Source organism: Oculina patagonica, chromosome 7 (genome assembly GCF_052425735.1).
Source record: "Oculina patagonica isolate OP01 chromosome 7, crgOcupat, whole genome shotgun sequence".
NCBI classification, from domain to species: Eukaryota; Metazoa; Cnidaria; class Anthozoa; order Scleractinia; family Oculinidae; genus Oculina; species Oculina patagonica.
The window spans coordinates 31,205,634-31,232,562 of record NC_135764.1 but is presented as its reverse complement, the minus strand read 5'-3'; the positions used below and the strand labels follow the sequence as shown (position 1 = coordinate 31,232,562).

The 26,929-nt window shown below is 39.8% G+C and overlaps 4 protein-coding genes and 2 non-coding genes across 7 annotated transcripts in view; 4 read left to right on the top strand and 2 right to left on the bottom strand.

The window, feature by feature from the left end:
• LOC144659582 (putative methyltransferase-like protein 24) overlaps window positions 1-7,777 on the bottom strand; it is a 33,281-nt gene extending 25,504 nt beyond the window's left edge. The window contains exon 1 of one of the 2 annotated variants that reach the window (XM_078520050.1): window positions 7,679-7,777. In XM_078520050.1, the coding sequence (XP_078376176.1) occupies window positions 7,679-7,777 (99 nt within the window). The remainder of the gene's footprint in view (window positions 1-7,678) is intronic. The other variant, XM_078520051.1, reaches the window with a different exon arrangement.
• Window positions 151-17,316, top strand: LOC144659584 (homeobox protein ceh-30-like). Its single transcript, XM_078520052.1, has 2 exons — window positions 151-452; window positions 15,589-17,316. The coding sequence occupies exons 1-2, from the start codon at window positions 173-175 to the stop codon at window positions 16,017-16,019; spliced, it is 711 nt and encodes a 236-aa protein (XP_078376178.1). The 5' UTR covers window positions 151-172; the 3' UTR covers window positions 16,020-17,316.
• LOC144661153 (uncharacterized) lies at window positions 8,829-10,016 on the top strand. Its single transcript, XM_078521858.1, has one exon. It carries the CDS (start codon window positions 8,943-8,945, stop codon window positions 9,837-9,839), a length of 897 nt encoding a protein of 298 aa, XP_078377984.1. The 5' UTR covers window positions 8,829-8,942; the 3' UTR covers window positions 9,840-10,016.
• Trnal-uag (transfer RNA leucine (anticodon UAG)) lies at window positions 13,816-13,888 on the bottom strand. Its single transcript has one exon. It is a non-coding gene; the product is annotated as a tRNA-Leu (tRNA).
• Window positions 14,087-14,159, top strand: Trnal-uag (transfer RNA leucine (anticodon UAG)). The gene has a single exon. It is a non-coding gene; the product is annotated as a tRNA-Leu (tRNA).
• A 1,023-nt stretch (window positions 17,317-18,339) lies between the features above and the next one.
• On the top strand, window positions 18,340-25,296 carry LOC144659609 (brain-specific homeobox protein homolog). Its single transcript, XM_078520077.1, has 2 exons — window positions 18,340-18,699; window positions 24,865-25,296. The coding sequence occupies exons 1-2, from the start codon at window positions 18,438-18,440 to the stop codon at window positions 25,161-25,163; spliced, it is 561 nt and encodes a 186-aa protein (XP_078376203.1). The 5' UTR covers window positions 18,340-18,437; the 3' UTR covers window positions 25,164-25,296.
• Window positions 25,297-26,929: the final 1,633 nt, after the last annotated feature.

Sequence of the window (26,929 nt, the reverse complement as noted above, 5' to 3'; positions counted from 1 at the left end):
AAGCCGCATTTGGAATGTCCGTAAAATAATAATAAAGACTTTAATATCCTCAAGCAGACGTTGATGCTAAAGATAAGGACAATTTACTGCCAATCTTCCATTGGCATTATCTTTAATATGGGAGGTCTGTAAGTAGAGTAGCAGTGTCGGGCTTATACGGTGTCACAATTGCATGTCATCATTGAGTTCTGTCGTTGTACACAGCATGTTCAACTCACCTCACTTAGTTTACTGCAACTGCAACTCCGCGCCGGTGCTTTACTGCCCGAGTGTTTATTCAATGTGGAACCAGTGCTCTGTTCCAACCCCGCCGTCCGTATACGGGGCGTCTTTAGACGGGATGGCCACACACGGCGGCGCGAGCGTGCAAGGAGAAAACACCGAGCCAAACGCGGCTAGTAGAAGCCTGAAGTTTGGCATAGAAAACATTCTTTATGGAACACTGCAATCAGGTGGGTCGCTAAGGAAACCGCAAAGCTTAACTAGCACTTTGAACAGTTGGAATTACAATATATCTCACTGAATTTTAACGCTGTATGTTTTTGTAATTTTTAAGTAAACGAATTCAGCGCAGCCAATGAGTGTATGTCGAGTGCGTGCTAATGGACTTCGTAGTTCTACAGCTCAATTCTAAGGAGATACACCCTTTAACTATTGACCGATCAATCGCTACTTTAGGGCGTTTAATTGAGATCGTTTTCTGGGAGTCTATTCTTGATACCTTTTTTTAACTATACGCATTTCGCTCGGCTTTATCGATCGTTTCTTCTCAGCTTGACTGCCTGCACGAGGTTTCCGTCCTTGATAAGTTCGCGTCGTTTAATGTGCAGGTTGTCATAAACTGGGGAAACTCATTGCTTTGATGAGATAAGATAAACGTTTGTTTACCATTACCCTGTAATGCTTTTCTTGTATTATTTAATGGCTGTTCCATATTGTGAGCGTTTTTAAAGCGTTCAATTCGATCAATACGAAACGTGGCTAGTCAAATTTTGTAACTGTGCCGCGCGCGCTTAAAAGTGATGAAACAGTTCGCGCGTTCGACGCAAGCAGTAACCTCGCCTAGACTTGGACATACAATTTTAAATTTATATCTTCGGAAAGCTTCTGTGATATTAACAATACCATTGCAATGCAGACTGCGAGCTTAATTAACGTTTCTCCATATATCTTCCCTAATATCAGCAGTTTCGATCTCGTCGCAGTGCTACAACAAATCATTGGGTCTGTGATTATCTTTTTGTGCCATGCAACTATTCTTGAAGATGGTGCACAATCTAGTGGAGTCTTGCTCTTCGTTGTTCGCGAAAGTGGTTGAGAAATCATTGCTCAATGCTTAGTAGAGGATGATTTCGAACCTCTGCCGGACTCCGCAATCGAGTGAAAGATCGGATGTTGTAGTGCTGCTCATCAGAATTCGATCAAAATCTCAGATAGACAATCATAACTGTGTAGTCTTAGAAATCAAACTTCTGAGAAACATTTTAATGATTTCGAAATTGCTGGCGGATCAATAAAATGTCAAGATTGTTTTTAGAAGCAAAACCCGGTTTAGCCTTAACCCCACCAGAAAACAATGGCTTTTATTTGTCTACCTCTCCTCAATATGACATGACTTGTATTTCCCTTTCTTGTTAGAGTATTACACAATTCAAATTTATTTGATTTTTAATACAGAGTCTAACATTCAGTTTGCATTTGGTATTTTAGGAAGAAAGAGTTTCGCTACGACTACATGTAGTTCCAACTCTAAAGTAAACTTAACTTCATGACCGTTAAATGTGCTTTTGATTTGCGGTCGCATTTACACAAAGAATACACCAATTGGCATTTTATTACGTATATTAAAGAATTCAATGTAACAAATTCCTGCATACAAAGAACAAATGGTCATCGGAAACGAAGAAAATTATCACACAGTGAATGCACTCGGACTCAGAAACAAAAGCTAGAAGTCCGTCTTGATTCATTGTTTTGGCAGTTTTAATACTAGCTAATACTGCAGTTTTAGACTAAAGATCAATACATGACGTTAGGTGCTGAAAGTAATGTTTAACGCGGAATATCTCGAGAATTGCCAACACTTTGAAACTGTTGCATTATATACAGCGAGCCTTGCACTGAACAACGCTAGAACACAGCTAGCACCGAGTTTTGCCACCGAGCAAGTTTCGTTGCGTGGGATAGTGTCATTATATATCGCGGTTTCACTAAATAAACAAAATTTGAAGTTCTATGTCCAATTCATTTGTTTTCATTTGCGCATTACAATATTCCTTTGGCAAGAACACGTTCTGTATATCGCCGAGTAAAACGTTTCCTTTGAAGCACATTCTAAACGAGATTAAAAGTAGGCGATGAAATAACTTTCGGTGTTAAACCATTTATAAATGCCATGAATTCAAAAAGAGTTTACTGAATATTTAACCGGTTGAGCCTCAACTGAAATGTGTTAATAGTATTAGCAATTTTAAGTGCTTTATGACAATTAATCATAAACACTATCCAAAATATACAATTCAGGCTTGTGAGATCACGATACGAGAGCAATGCTTTTCTTTTTAAACCTGAATTGGGTTTCTTGTCTATTGTTATTTTTATCAACTAACTGCTATTGTGGAACGGAAATAGGTTGGTTTGTTAAAAGACTAAACTGAAATTGATACAGTCTAACCGACAGAGAAAGCTGTCCACAGAAATACGGCCAGAATGTACGAATGTTTGGTCTTTTAGACTGTTCCTACTAGTGGTATCTCTAAAATGGCGTTGCGTATTTTGTAGAGGAAAGGTTTTACTGTAGGTTTTTGCCTCTATGGGGCCACTGACGTGAACTGTTTGAAATAACGAGGGTCTGATTTACAAGAAGAGTTTACATGAAGTTTGGTCTCTCCTTTTACTGTCTGCAACACTGAGCGAAGTGTTGGTAGAGTTTACAATTTGCATGAATTTTTGTCTGTTATCAGTGAGGACGAGAACATATAGCTAACATATTATGACCGCTTGTGTTAGGAGTGGCTTGAATTCTTCTAAGGATTAGACTGGCTAGTTTATTAACTAGATGTGTGTTTTCAGCGGTTTCTGGGTTTGAGTGTAATAACCCTTTGTAAAAAGCAAAATAACAAACACAGAACGAGGAAGCCGAGGAAACCAGTTAAAATCTAACCATACAACAAACAAACTCTAAACAAGAGTTACTCTTTGTATTATTATTAAACTTCTCTGGCAATTGCCTAGCACTCAAAGAGCTCTGTTTAATCCAACGTAATTATTGCGTAGCGGTAATTTTAACGAGGATTTCAATCTACACTAATTGCCATAAGATTGTTTTATAGTTTACTTTACTAATGCTTTATAGTCAAGCCCGTTAATAGCTTCGTATTAGCATGTCGCTCATACATACTTCTGGGTTGGGTAGCTGCTATCGCAAGGTCTTGCACGCTCGCTGCCCTTCGAGAGAACAATAAAAAAAAACTGCAAGAAAAATGCCTCTAGTTAGCCCTTAAAACAATAACAACTGCTACACTAGAGGACCAGAGGAATTACAAGCTTGCGAGAGCTGCTACAATAACTGATACTTGTTCTAGCTAGCTTGTTAAAAACATTCTGTTGTTCTATTTTAGGATTTATTCAGTAGAAATTGGCAGACATCATTTGAAAGCCTTCGTTTCGCTGAAGTGTTTATTTGATATACAACAACGGGGTGCACATCCCAACATATTAAATTTTGTCACTGAAATCATCGAAAATCAGATTGCCTCCATTAGTGTTCAGTGAAAAAACAAACACATTTTTGCAGTGATTCCCTTATCAAAGAAAGGCTTTAGTTTCACTTCGATTGCAAAATAAAAAGCGTCTATTGTCTTTCAGATAGACAGTCCTCTTATACGGATATTAACTCTCGAACTTTCTATGAATATATATCCGTTGTTCAAGCGGGGTATGTGGTTATTTATTATTGTTGAGCTAAATGCTTCAAGTCAGGAGATATAACGATAAGGCAGTCACGATTTGTAGGCGATGTGTTCATTTCGAGTCCGAGTTGCTTCGGCAAATGAATATTGAAAGCCTTCCAAAGTTTGTTTCGATTACATCATTTGACTAATTCAAAACGCCTCGCTTTGTGCCGATGAGTGAGTGCCCAAGAAGTTGCTTCAGATAAATTGATATCGCTTTGGAGTTTATATCAGATAGGAGGAATAAACTTAACTAACGTCAGAAAAGGAATCTGGCTTCGGGCACGGAAAGATTTATAATACAGATACAAGGCCAAAGATGGCAACCACTTGTATGAAATTGACCATTCGTCCTTGATCGATGATTATTTTCGCGCAAAGCAAAAAATTCACCTCCGTTCTAATGGGGGCGTTTTCGACACGCCCCGCTTCGATGAGGTTTTTAAAAAGACGAAATTGCGTGTTAAAAAGTTTTAAATAAAATATTGCAAAGTGATACTTGATTTAATCCATCTTTAAATGAAATCTGTTAAATACATTTAATGGTAATCGGAAAGATCTAGGTTTTGAAATCTCATATGTCATTGATGGTTCATTTATTTCTTCACGATATCAACGGATTGAATACAGATGTAACTGTTATATGTTTTAAAACAACAAGTTAATACTATATCCCTCAAATTGTTCAATTCACAAATCATCGACGCCGACCGCAGGAATTTTCGCCTGCCAACGAAGTAACTCCAGAAATGGAAACTGCCTTCTTTTGCAATAAGCCTCTGTAAGTCTGTGAAATCTTTTTATAATTACGAAAATTCCGTGACCTTGCTTGGCAAAGACCTGTTAACTGAGGACCTATTGTGCACTGTGACTTATCAACTGTGAACATCATCTTTATTTAAATCTCTGGAAGCCTTAATTTTCACCCTGTGAAATAGATAGTCATACCAACCATACTTTCGAGCAATTGAAGTTTTGGACGTCTTGCAACATGTTATTTTCTATTCTAAGTACCTGTGAATAAATTCTTCACGAAACACTGTAAAATTTGTAACTATACCTGAGGGTAATAGTTGTATGAATAATTCCAGAATCTAACTTACCTCTGGTGTGACCCTATTTGGCGGATGGGAGCAGCGTGTTTCCCTCTCGGGTCACAGTGGGTTCAGATCTCCCCTCTTGCCTCTTCCTTCCTCTCCCGCATCCTTTGCTATCATGGGTTCACCTCTGTCTGTCGTTGACTCTTCACTCTCTCCTCCTCTTCGCTCAAACCCCCTTGCCCTCCTCCCCCGTCACCCCCTCTCTTCTCACTCTCTCCTCCTTTCCTTCCTTCACTCCCGAGATTTTCACCCCACACCCTCCTGCTGCGCTCTCTGGTTGGTTTGCTTTCGCTCCCCTCGCTCTTCCTGGCTCCTATCGCCCCGCACTCGGGCTGTTCGCCCTCCGGCTTTTGGCTGTCGCCCTGCTCCGCTCTCCCTCTCCCCTCCCTCCGCCTCCGGCCCTTTCCCCCTCTCCTCTTCTCTTTCTCCCCGCGCTTTCATCTCTGTCTGTCTGCTACTCACTGCTCTACTCACACCCTACTCTCTCTCTCTCTTCCTCCTCTTTCTGCTTCTGTGTTTTTTTCTCTTCGGTCTCGGCTTCTCTTCTTGTTCCAGTCCCGCGGTGTCTTCTCCTGGGATTTCTCTTTTTCTTTGTGTTGTTAAGTCTGGGTGGGCGTATTTCCAGTGGTTCTACTCTCCCAGTGGGTGCCTCATAAAGGTTGCCACGCAGGCAACCAGTACCCCGGATTCTATACCTGGTGGGTGGGGCATGTGAAAAGGGTCTTGCCCGAACACAACGCAATCGGTGGGCTCGAACTGGACGTGTTCCGTCGCCTGGCCATTTTCTTCCACAGGGCTCAGTAAAGGTACGCATTGGAGACGTAATTTAGATAAGATGCTGATGCTGGTTTTTGAGTGTGCTTTCGCTCCTATACAATACTTTAGCAGGTGTCACTTTTTGGAAAGATAAGTTTTTACTTATTTCCCTTACCCAACGAGTAGACGACACACCATCCAGGAAGTAATTTCTCGTCAGCAAAATACCACTTCCTCAGGACCCAAGGACGGGTGCTCTGGGGTCCCTGTGGCAAGCCCTATGCGGCGTACGTCAGCACACACGGCACCCTGAGTTGAAGAGCACTCATGGCCTCTTCATTTCGTTTCCAGTGGGAGGTTCTTCGACTATGTAAACATGCTTGGAGTTGGTGTGCAGTGTGTGTCCGAGGCTTGAAGAGGAATGAGTTTTTTGGACCCTGTTGTGTCAGTTGTGTTGCTGGTCCTTGTTATAAATACGTTACATATGTTAGGCGCGTTTTAAGTGACTTAGCAGTGGGTATGATGTGAGTGAGGTTATTAGTAATGTTGACATCCGCTTAGCTGCGGTTAGCTCTTGTATAAGACATTGAGGCTTATGGTGAAATAGTCAGCGATCTGGCAGTTACTGTAACAAAAATGTTTGCTTTGGTTTTGCGTTCGCTGTCTGACTGATCTTTTCAATCTTCTGTCTGTCGTTCGAGCTTCTTTTATTTGACCTTAGAGAACTGAAAACGTGACTTGGCTAAACTTGCGTTTTCCCGTACTTGGCGCGTTGCACGTTTTTACGTCGAGATAATTCTTTTTGTGTTTTTCTCTTTTTCCTTTCTTGGACGTCTAAATTTGCTCCTTTGTGCAACATTCGCGGGAACTGTAAACGACGGCGGCAGCGTGTGAACTGACTGTATGCAAGCGCGGGAAAACGCCAGGCCAGTATCTGATTGGTTTAGTTACTTCTGATGGCAGAAAAAGAAGAATCTTTATTCTGTTGGTCATGGTTTTGTTTGTTTTTAAATCACTTATAAAACGTTGTAAGGTGAACATGAAACAAACAATGCAAACATATCAAACCTAGTCAATCGGACCGCAATGGTCTTTTTTTTCATTGCCATTTCACTGATTTCCTTGCGATGCATTCTCGTCTAGTAAAACATTCTATACCGCAGCAACCCGATTTACTGAAGTACAACAAACGGAAGCTTTCAAAAACAAGTCTTTCTTGCTTTTTAAACCTTGCATCGCCTCTCAAATTTTACGCCATATATACAACTAATTTCTTGTGTTGACCCTCTCACTTACCAGTAGTCCCTTCATTCTTCTTCTTTCTCATAAACATTCTCATTAAAAAGATGTGGACCTGTTGAAGGTATTAAAGCAAAGGCCAGGCAATGTTGTCTATTTTTATAAAAAGCCTGATTTTAAGAGCCAAAAATATACTTAAGTATAATTTTCCGGCCTTGAAAGTCAAGCTGAGTATTAATCACTGGGTTGTAAAAAAAATAATTAATTCACCCTCTTTTCCGGCTTTCAGGTCATATCTTTTGGCTAGGATTTTCGTACCGTTCCTCTGATATAACCGTCGCATAGAGGCTGTTTATTTACAAAACGATTACTAGATTCTTGATGAGGTTAAAAAAGTAATATTAAAATGTCTGTTCCTTTGATAATTGGGTCAGTTTCTACCACGCCACGCTAACTAGAAAAAGTGAAAAGTATTAATGCCCCACATTTTTTGGAGCAATGGCCCAAAACGTAGGCTTGAATAATTGCCTCTATTGGTAATTACTGTAAATTATATATCTATTCTGCTGGAATTGCGATTCTTCTTGTTGGTCCTGCTCGTGAAAGAAGAAAAAGATAATTTCCACTTACCACCCTGGGGGGAGGGGCTAGTAACATGGTTATGACTGCAATGGACACCACGACACTACCCACTATCCAACGACGACGGCGATATCTCTCAAGAAACATGCTGCAAAGTAAAATAGAAGAAAGTAAAAAAGAAGAAAACGTGCCAGTAGTTAGTAATGTCCTCCTGAGCTCTCTTTTCTAACCAATCAAGAACGGCAAATCTGAACCAATCCGAATCGTGATTTGGCTAAGGCGCATTTTTCCGTGTTTCATGAGCGAGCTGTTTGTTTTTACTTCGTAGTCAAGTGTGAGTTCTTTTTGGTTTGTTGCGTTATTAAGCTTGTTATTAGTCATACTCGTTGTCGTTGCAATTTTTCTTAGACAAAATTCTTTCCAAAGGGGAGCGCAATGAGGTTAACCCTATGTGAAGCATTAACCCGTGAAACAACGTCATACCACAACACCGGGAACTCCGTGCCCTACTCCCTGCGATAAGTGTGTGGTTGTTTTTTGCTATTTGGTTTTATGATAGCTAGTCAACAAGTGAAACAAACTTCGAGTATGTGTCCTTCAACCATCCAGAATTACGAGGATTTTATATTTTTCAAGATGTTTTGTTTTGTCTCCTACAATAGTCAGGCGTTCCCCGCTTCCAAACTTTTTTCTACCGCGTTTTTATTTTTTCTTTCATTCGTATCTTATTTTTTAAACTTTTTTTCGGTCTTTATTTTTGTCGTATTTATTTCTTTTTTTCTTTTTTTTTACTAACTTTTGCACTTTTGACTGTATAGACTTCGTTTTTCTTACTTGCGGTTACGTTCTTCTCTCTTCTTTCTTTGTCTCGGGGCACTTCTCCACCTTGAGCTTTGTTTTAAGGACGGTTCCGTATTTATACGGTAGTGTAGCAACAGGGAGCTGTAACAGTCATCGTAATTTTTGCAAGCCTTTTTACTTTCATACTTTCATGGAGAAGTGCTTTATTGAACACGGCGAAATTATGAAAAATTCTTTTCGGTAAAACTTTGATACGAGAACCTTCTCGAGTGACTTAAGCGTACAGCCACGAAGTTATAAACTAGTATTAAATTAATTTATTATTTGTTGTAGATATACCTTGATGAAAAAATATTAAGTCGAGCGATGTGAGTGTCCAAGGGGAGCTTTTAAATGTAGCCATGCGGCAACTCTATTCATCTACGGCATTTATAATTTGAGTCGGACAGATGTCGAGTGCTCATGGAAAAAACGGAATGCACCTGATATTTCGCATACATCTATTGCGGAAATGTTTCCTCCCACAAAGCCGGGGTATACAGCACTAACTCGACAACCGAACAAAGAAGATCGAGAAGCGCTGTATACTGAGCTACGTGCTTATGGAAGGTTCACTGGGCTCTCCTGGATTTTAAGCCCGGAACCAATTAAACCACAGAGGGATCTACCTGTCCCAACAATAGAAGAGCTTATTTTTTCAGAAGAATTTCTTACCCTGTCTACTGCTGATGAGCAACTTGAGTTTATCAGACAAAAATTAAAGGTCGAAGAAGAAATTGTTCAACAAATCAGCAAGTTAACTATTGGTCAGAGAAACAATCCCAGCTGGCACTTGGTGAGGAAAGGACGTTTGACTGCCAGCAATTTTGGCTCTGTAATTAAAGCCAAGAGGGTTACGCCATCCCTAATAAAACGGCTATTGGGAGAATATGACATCTCACGTGTGAAAGCGGTGGCTTGGGGGATAACAAATGAGGCAGAAGCAATCAAAGCATTCACTAGCGCGACTGGTCTTAAGGTTAATGAAACAGGGGTGTGGCTAGATGGGACGGGTGTCCTTGGTGCTTCCCCTGATGGTTTGGTCGGTGAGGATCACGTTTTTGAGGCAAAATGTTCCTACACATTCAGAAATGAGAGTATTGAAGAAGCTTTGAAAAGCAGCACCTTCTGTCTTGAGAGGAAAGAGGATGGATCATACTCACTCAAACGTGATCATGTGTATTGGCACCAAGCGCAGGGGCAAATGTACTTAGCCAAAAGAAATAATTGTTATTTTGTTGTTTGGACAAATTACTGGTTTGTAATTATTGAAATCAAGAAGGATCCATCATGGGAAGAAAACCTTACCAGGCTCAGGGAGTTTTATTTCAAACACATTTTCCCCAAAATTATTGAAGGAGAACTGTAGTTTGTAAGATTTAAAACAGCTACACCAGTTGTAAGAATATTTTCCAATGCCAAATATAATCAGGCAATTTGATTTTTAATTTTGAAACCATGACAACTACAGCAATCATTCATGTTTAGTAATAAAAATACAACTTACTAGTTTTACTTAAATTACTTACTGCAAAATGTTGAGTTTCCTAAAACATTTAAAACTCGACCTAGTTGTCTATATGACTGGCTTACCTATGTTTATGCTTATAAATAAGACAAAGTGCCTATTATTACACTGTATGTTGATGTTAACTTATAACAACAAAAACTGTACCCTTAGAATGTAAATAAGGTTTATAATTCCACATCTGCAATGTATGTATCAAATAGATGGGCTAATTTTACATGTTAAATTCTAACTTGAGGTAAAACAACAAAAGCACAAGGGTTAATACTACACCTCTATTATCACAATAAGTCCATTGAATGTATATCCTCACTCAAATTCGGCACTTTCACATCCTTCCTTTATTAATGGGAATTGAAGGTTAACAAGGGCAGCACACAGTTGAAATACTATGTCAGCATAACATCTCAAGTAAGGAGGCACAAAAGAAAGTATCTTAAAATCCTTCAGCCGTGCATTAGCCCTTTCAACATGAATTCTACATTTTGCTATATTTTTAGTGGCCTTAACCTCACTTTCTGTGAATTTTCCATTTTGTAAAAGGGAGGAATGTTTACAGAAACGCCCTTTGGGACAATGTCTTGAATTAAAAACCCTTATCTGCAAGGATCAAGTCCCCACTATCCATATGGTTCAATAGACAGACTGTTTGACAATTTCCTTGTCAATATTGATCCTGGGTATAGGTTGCTTACATAAGTGATGACTGCATTGGGTGCCACCCAACAATAACTTTGAAGAGTTAACCCTGAACTGGAATAAGTTATTCTGTTGACTTGAGGCTAGGTGTCGCATTTCGATGTCTGTGAGTCTATTATTCTAAGCTAGTGAAAAGTGAAAAGGAAGAGGGAGAGCAAATTTATTTTTTTCCCTTGAAGGGATAGTTGTATCAAATATATATATATTTGTAAAAATAATGAAAGTGTTACTACTTGGATTGTGCAACACTACAGAATATGAGCATGTGGAGATTTGTATAGTTTTGTCTCTTTCATGAGGGGATTAGTTTGATCCTCAAATACTCCCTCCAACTCTAGTTGAAAGGGTCCTTAAATCTGGAGGCTAATTACACAATCTGGAAAACCTCTTTTGTTGGTAGTCAGTTTCCATACGAATAACATCTGCGGAAAGAGTTCCTGCAGAATATGTGTTCTTTGATATGAGCAGCTTCCCCTTGCTGCTTAAGTTCCCTCTTTAAATCATCGGCTTATTTGGCTTGCAGGAGGTTTTTCTTGTGAGCTGCCTCCTCTTCTTTGCCTGAGCGCCTGCACCTTCTTGTACACTACACGATGCAGTGCTCTGTGTGAGCTTTTTTTCTTTTTCTTTGGAGGTTCCTTCGGTGGAGCTTGTCAGATTACGTGTGTAATTTCTGGGCCGGCATCCTTGTTCCCTCTCTGTGACTGCTTCGGGGTGATCTCTGTCCTCTTCTCCTTATCGTATTTTGTGAATTTATTTTTGTGTTCTTTTTCGATCTGTTATACGGTTTAAAACGGGAACAAAAATTTTATTTTTCTTTATCGCTCTTTTTGTTCTGCGGACTATTGTTTTTGTTTGAGCTGTTTTGTCGGCGTTCCTGATCTGATTTTGATCGTGGCCAACTTTTTGTTTTGACGTTTCTAAAAATATTCAGCTTGACTTTTTTCCTTTCCTCCAGATTGTAAAAATGTTATTTAATTCCGCAGTCTCCGAGAGAAATCTTTGAGAACTGGCTCTGATCGAAAGCAGTATCCGAACCGCTAGTGAACACATTAAAATCTTTTCTTTTGTCAGCGGTGATACTTCTCTTGTTTTATTTGTGAGCGTTCTGTGTTCGCGCAAGATCGTTTTCCTCTTTTTTCTCTTTTTTGTCCTCCTTTCTTTTGTTTCTGGTAGCTTCGTTATTCTGGTATTTTTTGTCTCAACTTTTGGCTAACGAGGCAAGATCGTGATCGCCGTGGCACGAGCCGCGATTTTATTTAGTGCACAAACGCTATTTTCAGTATTTTTACAAGGTTTTCTTCTGGTCTTCGTTCTGTATTTTTTCCACTAACGTTTTCTCTTTTTCCAGCGCTCTCGTCTTGTAGGTACCGGCCTTCTTATACAGCTTCGCTCTGGCTGTTCAAGGCGGGCTTAGCATTCCTCACTTCCTTGCAGCGGGTCGGTTTACGTTATAAAAAAAGACCGTAAATTAGTCTGCTTGTTTTTTCTTCCGTTTTTGCGCCCTCTCCCTCCCCTTCTGCTCTTCTCTTCCTGTTTTTTTCTTCCGGGCTTCTTCGTTCTTCATCTCCCGTTCTCTTTCTCTTTCTTTTCCTGTTTCTCTTCTTTTTTTTCCCTGGTTTCCGTTTTATCCGTTTCTGTTTGGCCTTCACTACGTTTCCTTTTTTTTGTCCCGTTATTTTTTGGGGTCCTTCCGGGGGTATGCCCTTTTCTCTTTTTGTGTCTTTCCTCCGCCCCGCTTTGTTTTTTTACTGTTGGCTAGAATTCTTTTATTTCGTCGTCTTTTTTTTCTTTTGCTTTTCTTTTTTGGGGTTTCTTTTTCTTTGTTGTCTTCGTTCCATTTTCTTACTTTTCCGGGACTTTCTTTTCCGAATTTTTTCTCTTTTCTTCTACTTTCTCCCTTCCTTTAGCGCATTTCACTTATTTTTCATCAGCTTCTCGGTTCTGCCATCGTTTCAGGATTTCCCTAAATATTTTTTTTTTTTCTTTTTTTTTTGGCTTTCATCTTTTTTTTTTTTTTCTTTTTTTTTTCTTTCCCTATTTTTGGTTTCAGGGGTTGGTGCTGGTGTCGGGTTTTTTTTTTTTGCTTCTTGGCTCCTTTCCCCCTTCCCTGTGTCTCCTTTCCTTGGCGTGGGGGGGCTTTCATGTCTGCTTTCCTATCTTTTTGTGCTTACATAACTTATTACTTTATTTCTCGGCCCCAACCTTGTTCCCAGGGTCCCTCTCCCAAGACCGTCCCCCTTCTTTTGTCTCCTTTTTTTTCGGGCTTTTGGTTATTTCCGGTTCTTCCTCTTCGCTGGCATTTCATTTCCTTTGGATTCATCATATCTCCGCGCGGGATTCATTTTTTTTGTTCTTTCAACATCTTTTTTTCTTCTTCTGTGGCGCAGCCCTCCTGCTACTGGGCGGCCATTTCTCTACTTCCTGGGGGCGTCCTTCCTAAGGTTACAATTAAAAAATTCATTTACACAACTTATAGCCTCCTAGAGGCTAACTTGATGGAAAATGAATTTGTAGCACGGCTTTCAACAATTTTATTAAAATATGCTTCTTTTCAAAATTAGCGGAGATATCTTTCTTCAAGCTTCCTTCTGGCCGCCCGTTTTCCTCCCACTCTATTACCTCATATTTATTATCCCTGTTGGCCCCGCTTCGGATGTATTTTTCCTTTCTTTTGGCTCCGCTCGTGACTACTTTCTCTCCCTCTCTCGGGTGCGCATGAAAGATGGGAGGGAGAAACTCTGCGCGCGGAAATGTTCACTGACAACAGGCCGGCGATCATTCACAAGCATCAGCTTTTAAATATTATATTGAGCGATCTATCGCAGCCGCCTATATGCTAGGTCTTCACTGGTAAATTTTTTTTTCTTTTTTCTAAGGAATAGACAATTATTTTTTTGGAGGAGGGGGATATGAAAAATATTGAAAAAAATTGTTTGCGGGGCTGGTCGCCTAGAAGGACAAAATAAATTGTTTGCAAACAAGTTATGTATAAAAAATAGTTTAATTTCGCAAAAAAAAAATGCGTACAGAGGTGCATAAACTTCCAAGAAAATAATGGTCCGTCCCTATATAGCATGATAAATTTTGCATTAACTGAAAAACTCGGAAAAAAATCCCGAGTACCAGATGGGATTTGAACCCACGACCCTCCGTGTTCTAGGACGGATGCTCTACCACTGAGCTACTGGGACTCTGTGACTCTGTTATCATGCTATATTTCTACATAAAGACTCACTTGGGCGGCGGGATGGTTGCATCTCAAGTATGCTTTAATGTGACTGCGCGATGCAGTTATGAGTCCTATGTATGTGTACTTGTACTGATTTGACTATGTGACTGCGTGATGCGGTTCTAGTCAAGACCCACATTTCACCCTTGCTCGCCACAGAGTCCCAGTAGCTCAGTGGTAGAGCATCCGTCCTAGAACACGGAGGGTCGTGGGTTCAAATCCCATCTGGTACTCGGGATTTTTTTCCGAGTTTTTCAGTTAATGCAAAATTTATCATGCTATATTTCTACATAAATAATTCCAGACACTCGATTAAAGTTTTGTCTACCGAATAAACCGTATTTTTTATGAACAGACATTGCCGGACTGATTTCCATAGTGACCCAACAGTTCCTAGTCAATGTTGCAAAGCCCCAACAACAAAATATACAACTTAGCGAGGGAGGTTAACCCGCGAGAGAACTTTGTATCCTTTGTTTTGAAAAAAAAACCCCGAGATGTTCTCAAGCCCTCAGGCCAGTAGTCTGCTCTCGCAGGCTATCAGGCCAGTCGACAGTTAGGTTTGGCCTTCTTGCTACGAAATATGACCGCTGGGAACATTTTTTTTAGGGCCCGTGTCGCCTAAATTACTCCAGATTGCCGAGGCTTTTCAACTAATAACATACTTACCTTGATCCACGAATGTTGGTGTTCTCAAATTAGAATACGTTTAACTTTTGCCCGAAACTTTAAGGGCCTGTGTCGCTTAAATGATTCCAGATTGCCGAGGCTTTTCAACTAATAACATATTTAACCTTGATCCACGAATGGATGTGTTCTCAAATTAGAACACGTTTAACTTTTGCCCGAGATTTAACCATTCCAATTCTTTCTTTAATTAAATCAGTAGTCGGTTTAGTTAAAATTCTTGGGCTTATATGTAGGCCTAAATTAAGCCGGAGGAAATTAAATTAATAACGTTTTAACACAGACTAAACTGTTCAGAGTAAACAGACCACTCACTTCGCATGCTGAGGGGATGGAACCCTGGTCTACTATCATTCGAGCACTCTTAGACAAGGATACGGGCACAAAAGAGTGCGCGAGTAACCGGGGGGGGGGGGTACTCCCTATAATGGCCTATACGGGGAGGCTCCGCCCGAAAGGGGTACCTTTTTCAGGCTTAAGGTATATAAAAGGGTAGGGATTTTACAAGTTTTGGTATACGAAAGGGTATGGAAATCTGTCATTTAGGTATTCAAAAAGACCTTTAATTAAAATATTTCGAACAGACGCAATTTACGGCTGTATTATTTTAATGATGTATTAAGCGCTACGTGAAAATGACTAGAAAACGTCCTGTTCTAAGTCTATGCCATGTCTTTTAGGTATATGAAAGGGGTACCTCTTTTCAGTAAAAGGTATACGAAAGGGGTACAATTTCTGTCAAAAATGGTATATAAAAGGGTAAGGGGTCAGAGCTCGGGGCGGAGCCTCCCCGTATAAAACTTTTTTGAGTGCCCCCCCCCCCCGGGGCGAGTAAAAACTCACGAGAAAATTTGAGCAGCTTAAAATTCGAAAAGAATGGCTAGGAGGTTACAAAAGTCGAATCTGAAACATTTTTCAAATGAGGAAAGACTTGAGAGCGATGTTAACTAATGTCACCATTCTGATGTGTTATAGATCATCATGGAGTCCACAGCCAATTCTCACCCAGTCAAGAGCTCAGTTATATTTCTCATCATCCCTTCACTCCGCCCATGCGCACTTCCAGCCGCCCTTGGTGTCGCCCAGTCTTCACGCAGCTCCAACGGCGAGGCCTGGAGAAGCGTTTCCAAGTGGCCAAATATGTCACTAAACGGGAGCGCTTACAGATCGGCGCCATGTTGGGTTTGTCCGAAACGCAGGTGAAAGTTTGGTTTCAGAACAGAAGAACTAAATGGAGGCACGAGGCTGCGAGGAAAGAAGAAAAACAGAAAGAACAAGCGTTAAAAAAGGCGAAGAGTAACCAGCAACAAGTTGATATGACGAGTCAGAAAGGCGCTGAGAGACAGGAAAATGATGAAGAGTGCTTGCCCAGTCACAAAGAAGAGTTGGAAGAGGAAGAGTCGTAATAACATGGCAACACTGATGAACGTTTTAGCGGCCGTGATTCTCAGTAGATAAGCAGCAGCGTTCTCGTTGTTACCTGAACGACTATTTTGGGAGTAGAACGATAGAACTGGGTTTTGTTTCCAATAACATCGAGAGGGAAGGCGAATTAACAACAACCAGCTCGTAAGAGGGCTGAAAAAAAAAAAAACGACATGACGGAGGTTAACAATCCCTTCAGAGCACGATCAGCTTGATTTTAAAGTGAGCTTTCCACTAATTAAAATGCAATGGCCTTGAAATGGCTAAATGAACGAAACTGCAATGTGACATTAGTGCGAGCAGCCATGCATTTCTTTTGATTTTTATTTTACGTACTTCATAGTTGATAATTCTCTTTATTTTAACTGCCCGCTTCACCGTCAACTCTAGACGTGATGACACCTCGCTATTACTGACACCCCGCTGTTAAGGACAGAAGTTGAAGTCCCGGCGAATAAGAATTACTGAAAATAACTCTCATTACTACGGACTTTTTCTATTACGGAAACCAACTGGTGGTCCTGAAGGTGTCCGTTATAGAGGGAGTTGACTGTACAATGTAATTTTAAATTTATTGTAAGGAGAAAAAAGAACAAGACAGTACAACTCGAAGGTCTACTCCTGCCTTCTCAGCCACATTGCTGTTCCGTAAGGAAACTTGCGGGCAAATCATTATAATCAAAATAGGTTAGATCTTTAACGCGTGACCACGTTCCAAGCCTTTTCAAATGCTTAAATTGACCAATCTTAAAAAACGTTTAAACCATTCAACTGTATATTAGGACACGGGAAACACCTACTCTCTCGGTGCCTTTCTGTCCTCAGTGACCTTCAGAGGCTTGTAGCCGGCGTGCTGGCCCGGAAAAAGACACGTCGCCGGAAAAAAAAAACGAGAAAAAAGTACGAAACTGAACTGACTGAGATAGGGCTAGGGTGTTAACTTGGTCTCCTTCGCTTTTAGCTCCCTATGATTTGTATAGCTTAGTTATTTTCGGAAACTAGAGTTGTCGCTTTCGAAATTCTGCAGTATTTACGAACTATGTATTTCCACACTCAGATATATATATTTTTAAAATGTAATTAAATTATGTATTGAAAAAATAAGTGTAGAAAATTATAATATGTAATTTACAAAGTAAACTTTCCATAAGTATAGGCACATTTATACCGTAATTTGTTTAAAATATTCATTTCGAACCATGTTGTAATTATTTTCTCTGAATTGAAAATCTTGAATAAACAGAGGTATAATTGGAATTGTTGCTGTTGCAGAAATGATCGCCAATTTCCGGAAAACAGGGCTTTCGTTGAAATAAAACGGAAAACAAGCACTGCCGACATGAACTTTTATGAACTCCAGGGCGTCTGTTATCTTCATTTGGGATCATAGAAAAAATATTCATGTTCCTGAAAGGACAACAACATTTGGGATAAGATAAAAAGGCGACGAAATGGTTTAGGTCTTGCACGAAATCAGGAATGTTTTTCAGAAAAGAAAAATTGACGCAAAATTTTCCAAACAAGGTATTTCGAAACTGGAGTTACGTAATTTTCTGTACCTAAATGGTACATACTGTATTTACATAATCCAGAAAGGTTTCGCATTTAACTATAACAGACAAACACCATATTTTAGCACAATTTTTTTTTTTAACGAAACGACGCCTAATTTAGCTCCAAGTCGTAAGGTCAGGCAGAATATCAAGCTATCTAAAGCTTTATTTTGTACCCCCGCACGAAAAACGAAACGTAAAAAATCGTTTGATAGTTTGACACGCAGGTAGTACATCCCCGGGGGGGACTTCCCTGTTTAAGCTCTTGTATAGAGCTATGAAAGGCCTGGTTTTTGAGCCGTTTCAGTCTAAAAGTGGTCATAAATTTTGCCTTTTTGTTGGTCCTGAAAAACGAAAAATAATAAAGGGACTACAATACCGCGATACCGATGTATAATCGGATTTCATAGCTTCTGATAGAACGCGAGCGCATTCGTCTTCAGGGTACAGATCGCAAAAGTTCGGAGATAAATAGGTTACGCATTTTTACTGGAAGAGAAGTTAAAAATATTGTTTGGAAATGAAACATATATTTTATGAGACTAAAATAGGATAAGGATTTTAGGAACGATAATGTTTTTGGAATCTGGTGTCACACACCCTGCCAACAATTTTAAAAAGAACCCCCTCCCCCCGGAAGTGTAATACGTATGGTATCAGACTGATGCGTGCATGATGCATGGTGAGATGGTCGTGAAGATAAGATGATTGGCGTAAACAGGTGTCGGACACTACACTTCTGAGCTGAGCTGAATTTAGCCCAAGCTTCTCGCGTGGGAGGTCTGTACAGCAAGAAGTGGTATTCTAAGGACAACAGCTTGACAAATTTCTCGTTTCGAGTTAGCTATGAGCGCATCAATGATTTATTGCCAATGCAGCTATTGCGGTACTCCTCAACGAACAAGTGCTGTTAACAACTTTGTAGTACCTATAGTATCGACTAAAACTCTGGCACCATTATGTACAAACGGTTGTAAAAATGTTTCTGCGACGACAGCAAACGTGGCGCCCGAGACGAGAATCATTGAGAGGGAATCGGAGCCCACCAGACAGCGGGAACAGCTCAAGTTTGGCATTGAAAAAATCCTTTACGGCTCTCCCAAAGCAGGTAATGACTTCGTTTAATTTTGGATTGAACAGAGGGCGACCTTTTTCATCGGCTCATTATTTATTTAGGTAGACAGTCAGGTCATGCATGCGTGCATATGCTAGCTCAGCCCAAGCTTAGTTCACGTGTTTGTACCATTTGCGGATTTTCTCAGCGCCGCTTAATAGGTACACTTAAGAGAATTAAATTATTTATTGGCCAGTTTTCAATGTTGTGTTTTAAATCCCTGCAATTGTTGTGTCAGTTTGACGCTGAACGATAACATTCGTGCATAATTTCCGTTTAATGGTGCAATACATGTGTACAAATGTACATCAACTAGATCGAAACTAGAATTGAGTCAAGAACAAATGTACCTTATTCGCAGTAAAGAAGAACTAAAATAGACTAGCAAACGAACAGAGTGAAGATTAAATTGGAATTTTCTCGGAGCTGATTATATCATTAACAGCTTACTGATTCTATTCAACGTTAATTTGCCATAAAAACCATTCATAATTACACACACAAACAGACGCCGGCTGGATTGAGACACACACGAAGAAATCCTAAAAGGACTGGAAATTGTCAACTGCCACCACTCAACATGTCTGAAAGCCGCAAAGGCAAACGAGATCACCAAGGAATTTTCTTCGCATTACAAACGACACATTAACATAATTGTGGCTTCCTAACTCTGTTAAATGGTGGAAGGCTTAAAAGGTAAACGAGCTCCGAGGATTTGGAATAAACTTTGTAGTCGCAGTCGAAATTGAAAAAAAAAATCTGTTGGGGGCGGGGGGCCTTTTTGTTCAATACTTAGGGTTTTGCGCAATTTCGTACGATCCAGCTTGTGTGTCCGGCTGGCGTTGTGTTTTATTGGGGGTTTTGGACAATGGGTCGCATGCACATCCGGCATTTTTATCAAATTTATCAGACTCATGCCTGGCTGTTGCTCGACATTTCCTTCACTTGTTGCCGGAAAATCAATTAATGAAGATGAAAGATGAAGTAAATCTAACTTGAGCATGAGTGTAACCGGTTAAGCGTGTAATTCAATCTCGATACGTCACCCTGTATTAAAAACTTCCATGGACTGACTCGTCCCCGGAACTGCCCGGCTTTCCACGAAGACTGAAACCAGAATGAATTTTAACGTTTTGCTTTGGGGTGTAGCTTTGGCTGGGGAGAGAAATGGAAGGAATAATCCGGAAGTGTAGGGAAATTTCCTTAGCTGGTGAGCGAGTACATCTGAGGTCCTGTTAAGGTAACCGGGTGACACTTAAACTTTGATTGGCCGAGAGTTGTTTTATCGTTCGAGAATTTGCCATCAGTTGAGAATATTTTTAATTGGAGAAATTTTCGTCGGTCGTGAATTATTGACCCTAAATAAAATAGTTTTAACTGTCATATTAAAATACCTGAGCGCGCAGGTCGTTTTTAATCGGTCAAGAAATTAAAATCGTTTTAACTGCCTTATTAATACCTGAGAAACTCCTGCTTCGTGTCGTGAGGTCGTTTTTAAAACGGTCTGGAAACTTTCATTAGTTGAAGAATTTTTTTGCCCGTCATTTGTCGACGGGCAAAAAAATCCTCAAATTTATGCAAATAAAGCCGTTTTACAGTTTTAAGTGCCTGCTCTGTGTGCCTAAGTTGCACACGGTCAGTCGCTGGACGAAATTCTGACAACGATAAGCGGACTTTTCGAAATTGCGACACTCGGGGCAACATGTATAATGTCAGGCCCTAACAGGGCCTGGAAATTTCAGTGCTGTATTGGTATTACTTATAGAATTAAAAAATCTTTAAAATTAGCAAGCCGCATTGGCAAGTGTTTTAATCATGCTGGAAATCTAAGACAACATATCAGAACACACACGGGAGAGAAGCCATTTGAATGCAACCAATGTGGCAAGTGTTTTAATCACACAGGAAGTCTAACAAAACATATAAAACGAATACAAACAGGAGAGAAGCCTTTTGAATGTGAAGTGAAGTCAAGAACTATCTCGAAGGATGACAATTGCTTCAGTATCTCTGAACTTTTATGTAACATTAAAGAAATCAAACAAGAATGAATCCTTGTGTGTGCCTTGCAGCGGAAGACGAGAACTTCAGACACTTTAGTTAAAGCTTTGTAAAATAGGGATGATATGTCCGATTAGAAGCCCTCATTGTAATTTATTTTACGTTACAGACCTGTAATGTTTGTTTCACGACTTTGGGACTTGTTTTGTTTTAAATTGTTATGGTCAGGTTGTAAATTATATACTTTTTGTATGCACCTAAAATGTTAACTATATAAACCGAAAGACTTTTGACCCCCCCCCCCCCCTCCCCCGAAAAAAGGGACGATGAGAAAATAAAAGCCCAGGGTTTATTTCAGAATTTTACGGTATGATTCGGGGAAAGAGATGGTGAAAACGGATAACCATCCATGTAATATGTTGTTACAGTCACCGCTCTCAATAAAATGGTGTCCGGCTGGCGTTGTGTTTTATTGGGGGTTTTGTACAATGGGTCGCATGCACATCCGGCATTTTTATCAAATTTATCAGACTCATGCCTGGCTGTTGCTCGACATTTCCTTCACTTGTTGCCGGAAAAATCAATTAATGAAGATGAAAGATGAAGTGAATCTAACTTAAGCATGAATGCAACCGGTTTAGCGTGTAATTTAATCTCGATACGTCACCCTGTATTACATTGTTTACGTGGACTCGTCCCGGGAACTGCCCGGCTTTCCACGAAGAAAAACCTCAGGTTGATATTTATGGGTTAGAGACTGTTGTAAGTGTTTTGTTGACAAATACACGCACGCGCTGGTCGCACAATGAACGAGAAATTTTCAATACTGCACGAGGCGTAGCCGAGTGCAGTATTGAAAATTTCGAGTTCATTGTGAGGCCAGCAAGTGCGTGTATTTGTCAACAAAACACGAACGGACAGACTCTAACCCTTTTAATATACAATCTGAGTACACTGCAAGCGATCATCGACTTAACGAACCTCAAACAATAAGCTAATGTTTAAAAATAAGAAGTGTAGTAGTACATAAGTTTAATTACACGGGATTACATCAATAATATAAAAATCACAAATAAGCCGTACAGAAAAAAAGCTTAAAATGGTTCATAAACTCGTTCATCAGCTGCTGTGGTCGTTCATAAATACAGTCAGCGAGAAGCTTGTTCAAAGCGAGTCGATGGCTCTCACAATCAAGAAACTACAAGCAAGTCAATCACACACAAAAATGTATTTATTGAGCTGCAGTTTACCTTTGAACATGAAAGCGCTTCAAGTTGTTATCCTCTTCGATTTTGTTTGGTATTGGATCGTTGATAATTTGAGGAATACGTTTTTCTTCCACTTCTACGAGCCTTGAAGCTGAAGACATTTTCAATAATGCACGATTTTTGTGCATTATTGTCAATACTGCACTGTCGGAGTTTGCTGACGACAGGTAAAGCAAAATCACGTGATCTATTTTAACCAATTGCGCGCGTGGATTTTGGACAGTGAACGAAGATTGTCTATTAAGCTGGGCTATTTCACTGCGAAAGCGACAGAAATATGTGCTTAAACAAAACAGCCGTCTGTATTGCCGTTTCTAAGGACCTCTAAAGCCTTATACTAAGACTGTGCAGTGCTCTGCGATCAGAATAAATTTCAACGTTTTGCTTTGGGGTGTAGCCTTGGTTGGGGAGAGAAATGGAAGGAATAATCCGGAAGTGTAGGGAAATTTCCTTAGCTGGTGAGCGAGTACATCTGAGGTCCTGTTAAGGTAACCGGGTGACACTTAAACTTTGATTGGCCGAGAGTTGTTTTATCGTTCGAGAATTTGCCATCAGTTGAGAATATTTTTAATTGGAGAAATTTTCGTCGGTCGTGAATTATTGACCCTAAATAAAATAGTTTTAACTGTCATATTAAAATACCTGAGCGCGCAGGTCGTTTTTAATCGGTCAAGAAATTAAAATCGCTTTAACTGCCTTATTAAAATACCTGAGAAACTCCTGCTTCGTGTCGTGAGGTCGTTTTTAAAACGGTCTGGAAACTTTCATTAGTTGAGGAATTTTTTTGCCCGTCATTTGTCGACGGGCAAAAAAATCCTCAAATTTATGCAAATAAAACAGTTTTACAGTTTTAAGTGCCTGCTCTGTGTACCTTAGTTGTACACGGTCAGTCGCTGGACGAAATTCTGACAACGATAAGCGGACCTTTCGAAATAACACAGTCGGGAGACATGCATACTCAGGCCCGGCCATAACAGGGCCTCACAAAGTGATAAACTGTTCATCATGAACCCTGGAAATTTCAGTGTTGTATCGTTGTTACTTATAGCATTAATCTTTAAAATTAGCAAGCTGCAAAACAGGCGTTTCGCTGGTTAATTTGAACTGCGGTGAGTTGCGAGTCGCCGCAGAGATGACTAGAGAAGCGAGGAAAATTAACAGGGGAGAGTCATTTACAGGGGCTGGTACGGCAATCTTCGGGCATTCGGAAGTTGTTCGGTAGATTTGAAGATTTCCTAAAACGAAAAGCGAGTGATCAAATGGTCAGTGAATCTAAAGGTCGAAACTTCCTGCTGTGTCCTCGGGCAAGACACTTCCCTCTCGTGCGCTCGACGTTGGTTGGCCTGCTTTCTTCACCTGGGAAATCTGCCAGAAATTCAGGCGGGCAACCTGTGTTGAACTAGTGACCTACGTTTTCAGCATCCTATTCAGAGAGGAACTAAAGGTCTAATGATTTTTCTCTCGTAAACTGTGATTCTAATAGTAATTTTAAGAAACATTTCAAAAACTTATTAGCAAGGAAATCTCGCGTGATCATACTGGAAGAAAACTAAATAAAACTAAAGAATTGCGTGATATCTTTGGCACCTAATTTCACCCTTAAACTTTCGATAAGGAGATATTGATATAATCCCAACTTGGGAATTTTATCTACTTGAAAATTTTATTAATATAGCACTACTGACAGATATCTAACAATCAAACTTGCGTGTTCCTGACAGATTTGACTTTGCAAAGCCTGTACACCTGATACTTAATGAACCGATTGTAAATTTAAATTGCTTATATTCTCAAAAGCTGCCCTTGCACCATTTTAATACTAGAAATGTTAATCTTCGTGAAATGTTTCACGATGAAAGTTGCAATTTTCTTTATGAAGATTGCCAAATGGCAAGGAGAAAGGCCAATCTTTTCACCCTATCGAAGGCCTTACGGTTGACGCCCTGTTGAAAACAAACAAGTGATCATTGAGCAGTTGTTATCAAGGCGAGAGAGATGTTATTCTGTCCCATAGTATCCACTAATTCGCCGGAAACACACAATGGCCTAAATACGGGTAGATCTCTAAATCTTTTAAGCCTTCCGAGTGAAAACTGCTGTTCCACGCAACTTTGCAGTATATGAAAACGTCCTATCTTTATTTTTGACCTTTGCAGTTTTCGTAGACTAGTGACCTTAATAACTGCCTTTAATATTGAGGTCCCAGGTAACTTATCTCACTGAACGTTTAAAAAGCAAGCCTGATCACATTTGGCCCAATATTCTGGTTGGGTAAAAGCTACGTCAGCTCACTTAAGTAAATAGGAGTACACTGGGCCCTACTGCCACCCCACAGCTATTTATATTCGTGAGGGTAATTTGTCTTTTCTATGACAATAATTTCGCGCGAAGAACTAAAAGTTAACGTAGTCAGAAAGCTAGAAGGAGTACTCTCTTCTTTTGTGGACAATAATAGGAGCTTCCGGCCAAAAGGAGTACCTCTGACAGGCTTGAGGTATATGAAAGGGTAGGAAAGAAATTGTCTTCCCAGCTTCAGAATTTTCCAAGTTGTATTGTTTGGCCTACTAAGATCCCTGGAGTCCTTACAAATAATTTCCCTCTGTCCTAAGCCTGACTAAGCATTTCTCAATTCCAAGCTTGTTCAGTCTTTTTGATGCAACGCCCCACCCTCCACCCCAGAGACGTACTTGACTGGTACTTGAAGTTATCCTACCTCGACTACCCTGGGGCAATTTTCCTCGTATCCTAGATTTAAGCCGAGTGATTGCTTGTAGGGAACCACAGCGAGAACATATCAATATTTTAATCATTTCATTTTGAATTGAAACCATTTAACGTCCATTGACTGTGCGAGAAATTATATATTTATATTTTTATTTTTTGGTTTCAGACCTTTTTGGCACGCGCCTTAACGTTATGTACCCCACACCCCACAGTACAACAAGGCAAGCTCCCTGGTCCCGTCCGGTTTTCTCCGACCATCAACGAAAAACTTTGGAAAACCGTTTTCAGCTTCAGCATTACCTGAACAAACGAGAACGCTACCACTTGTCGCTATATCTTGGACTTACGGAACATCAAATTAAGGTGTGGTTCCAAAACAGGCGAGTCAAGTTTAGACAAGGACAACAGGCAAAGAAAAAAAGTACAAAGCTGCCCCGTGGGGTACCCAGTGTGGAGAAAGATTGATTTTTGTAAAACTGAGAATCGAAATCGAAGACGTGCGCTTATACACGAAAAGGAATTTAGCGCGAGAGGTCAAGAAAGAACTTCTGTTGTTTAGATGAAAAGACTAATAAAGGATTTTGAACGAATGGAAAAAGGCAGCCAGAGTAGACTGCAACTTTCTTTGCGGGTTCAATTCTGGCTTTCCTCGCCGAAAAATTGAATACACGACGAAAACCTAGCTCGGTTTACTCAGGTTGGGAAAAGGGGAAAATGTTCTCGTCTTCGTGATTGATAGAATTTGAACGTTTCTGTTCAGTTGGAAAAGGGACAATTTGTCATGGTCTGTTTAATATCATTGAGTTAAGTCCTTGCATTCGTGACAAAAAGTTGAGTGTTCTCGTACTATTTTGTGATTGGTCGAAAAGAATGGATAACCTCTCGCGTACTTATCACTATAAGCGTTAGTGTGTGACTACTCAAATAAAAGGTATTGACCATCAATTTCATGTGGTACTGTTTATTACGCTGTGCAAGCTGTTTCTAACTGTGGATGAAATTCTAGTGCGTGACAATTCAAATAAAAGCTATTGTGCAGTACTTTCAAGTGGTACTTAACAGTTATTCCATGAGCGCGCGTTAGATATGAGTTGGCTATAACTATAAGCTATAGTTTTATTAAAAAAAACCAAGGAAAAGAGAACAGCTTCCCGGCTGTTCTCGTTGACGCATACGCCTACCATACTTGTGTTGTGGTCCGTGGCATATGAGCTCATATAACATGGCCTGTAAACCAATCAAAACTCAGAAATTGCAATATACCATGGCTAGTTTTTAATGACGTTTATTATGCTGTACAAGGCAGTTCTAACGTTTTAGCCTGTGGATGAAACCCCAGTGCGTCACAATTTAAATAAAAGCTATTGAGCAGTACTTTCATATGGTACTGTTTATTATGTTACTATTACTACTACATCTGCTACTTCTTCTAGTTAAATAAACTAAGTAGTTATTTCATATTTTGGGGGGTTTTCCAGTAAACCCCTAAAACAGTTCTCATCAAGAAAACTACATAATCCTTAGAAGAACTTACACTACAAAACCATCAGCCAATCTCTTACGGGGAAACTATTTGTGAGAAACTGTTCATGCGAGTAACCTTTTAAAGTAGCCAAGCTAGTTCAGTGAAATTTTTAAAAATATTACATGATATTACAGGGGCAACCATCGAGAATATAGTTCAAAACCACTTAAAGATAGCACCGTTGAACGTATTTTAGTATTTGAACAGTAGATATAGGCATATTTTTATCCCCAAAAATTTTTTTATCTGTTCGGATTTCCTAGCTGAAAGTCTAGTGATCCGAAAGTTAAAGGGATCAAAACTTACCTTTTCGAAAAAATTCCAGGCAGAGAAGGGCTCCCGAAAATTCTAGGTGACCTTTTTAGAGTAAAAATCCGTTAAAAATGAACAATTATACCATTTTTAAGATATTCGAAAATCCTAGGAAAGGCAGGCAAGCAAAAAAAAATTACAATGAATGTTCCGAAAATTCTAGATCTCAAATCGTCTTCCGAACAGATATTTTAACGAAATATTCCGTTGGGTGCCCCTGATATTAGACAACCTGAGTGTTCTATCCGTTGAAAAATCTTACCTTAATGGCTTAGTTTAAACAAACTTTAAAAATAGTTTGCTAAATCACAATGGGAAAATAATCGGTGAAAAAAAAAATAACTACATAGAAATAGACTTACTGAAACAATACCAGCGGATAATATATGACGAA

What these genes read in the sequence shown, in the direction of transcription:
- LOC144659584 (XM_078520052.1), top strand. Translation starts at nt 173, where the DNA reads ATGTCATCATTGAGTTCTGTCGTTGTACACAGCATGTTCAACTCACCT. An exon ending in TTATGGAACACTGCAATCAG is followed by an intron (nt 453 to 15,588) that starts GTGGGTCGCTAA and finishes GATGTGTTATAG; the next exon opens with ATCATCATGGAGTCCACAGC.
- LOC144661153 (XM_078521858.1), top strand. Translation starts at nt 8,943, where the DNA reads ATGTTTCCTCCCACAAAGCCGGGGTATACAGCACTAACTCGACAACCG.
- LOC144659609 (XM_078520077.1), top strand. Translation starts at nt 18,438, where the DNA reads ATGAGCGCATCAATGATTTATTGCCAATGCAGCTATTGCGGTACTCCT. An exon ending in TTACGGCTCTCCCAAAGCAG is followed by an intron (nt 18,700 to 24,864) that starts GTAATGACTTCG and finishes TTTTGGTTTCAG; the next exon opens with ACCTTTTTGGCACGCGCCTT.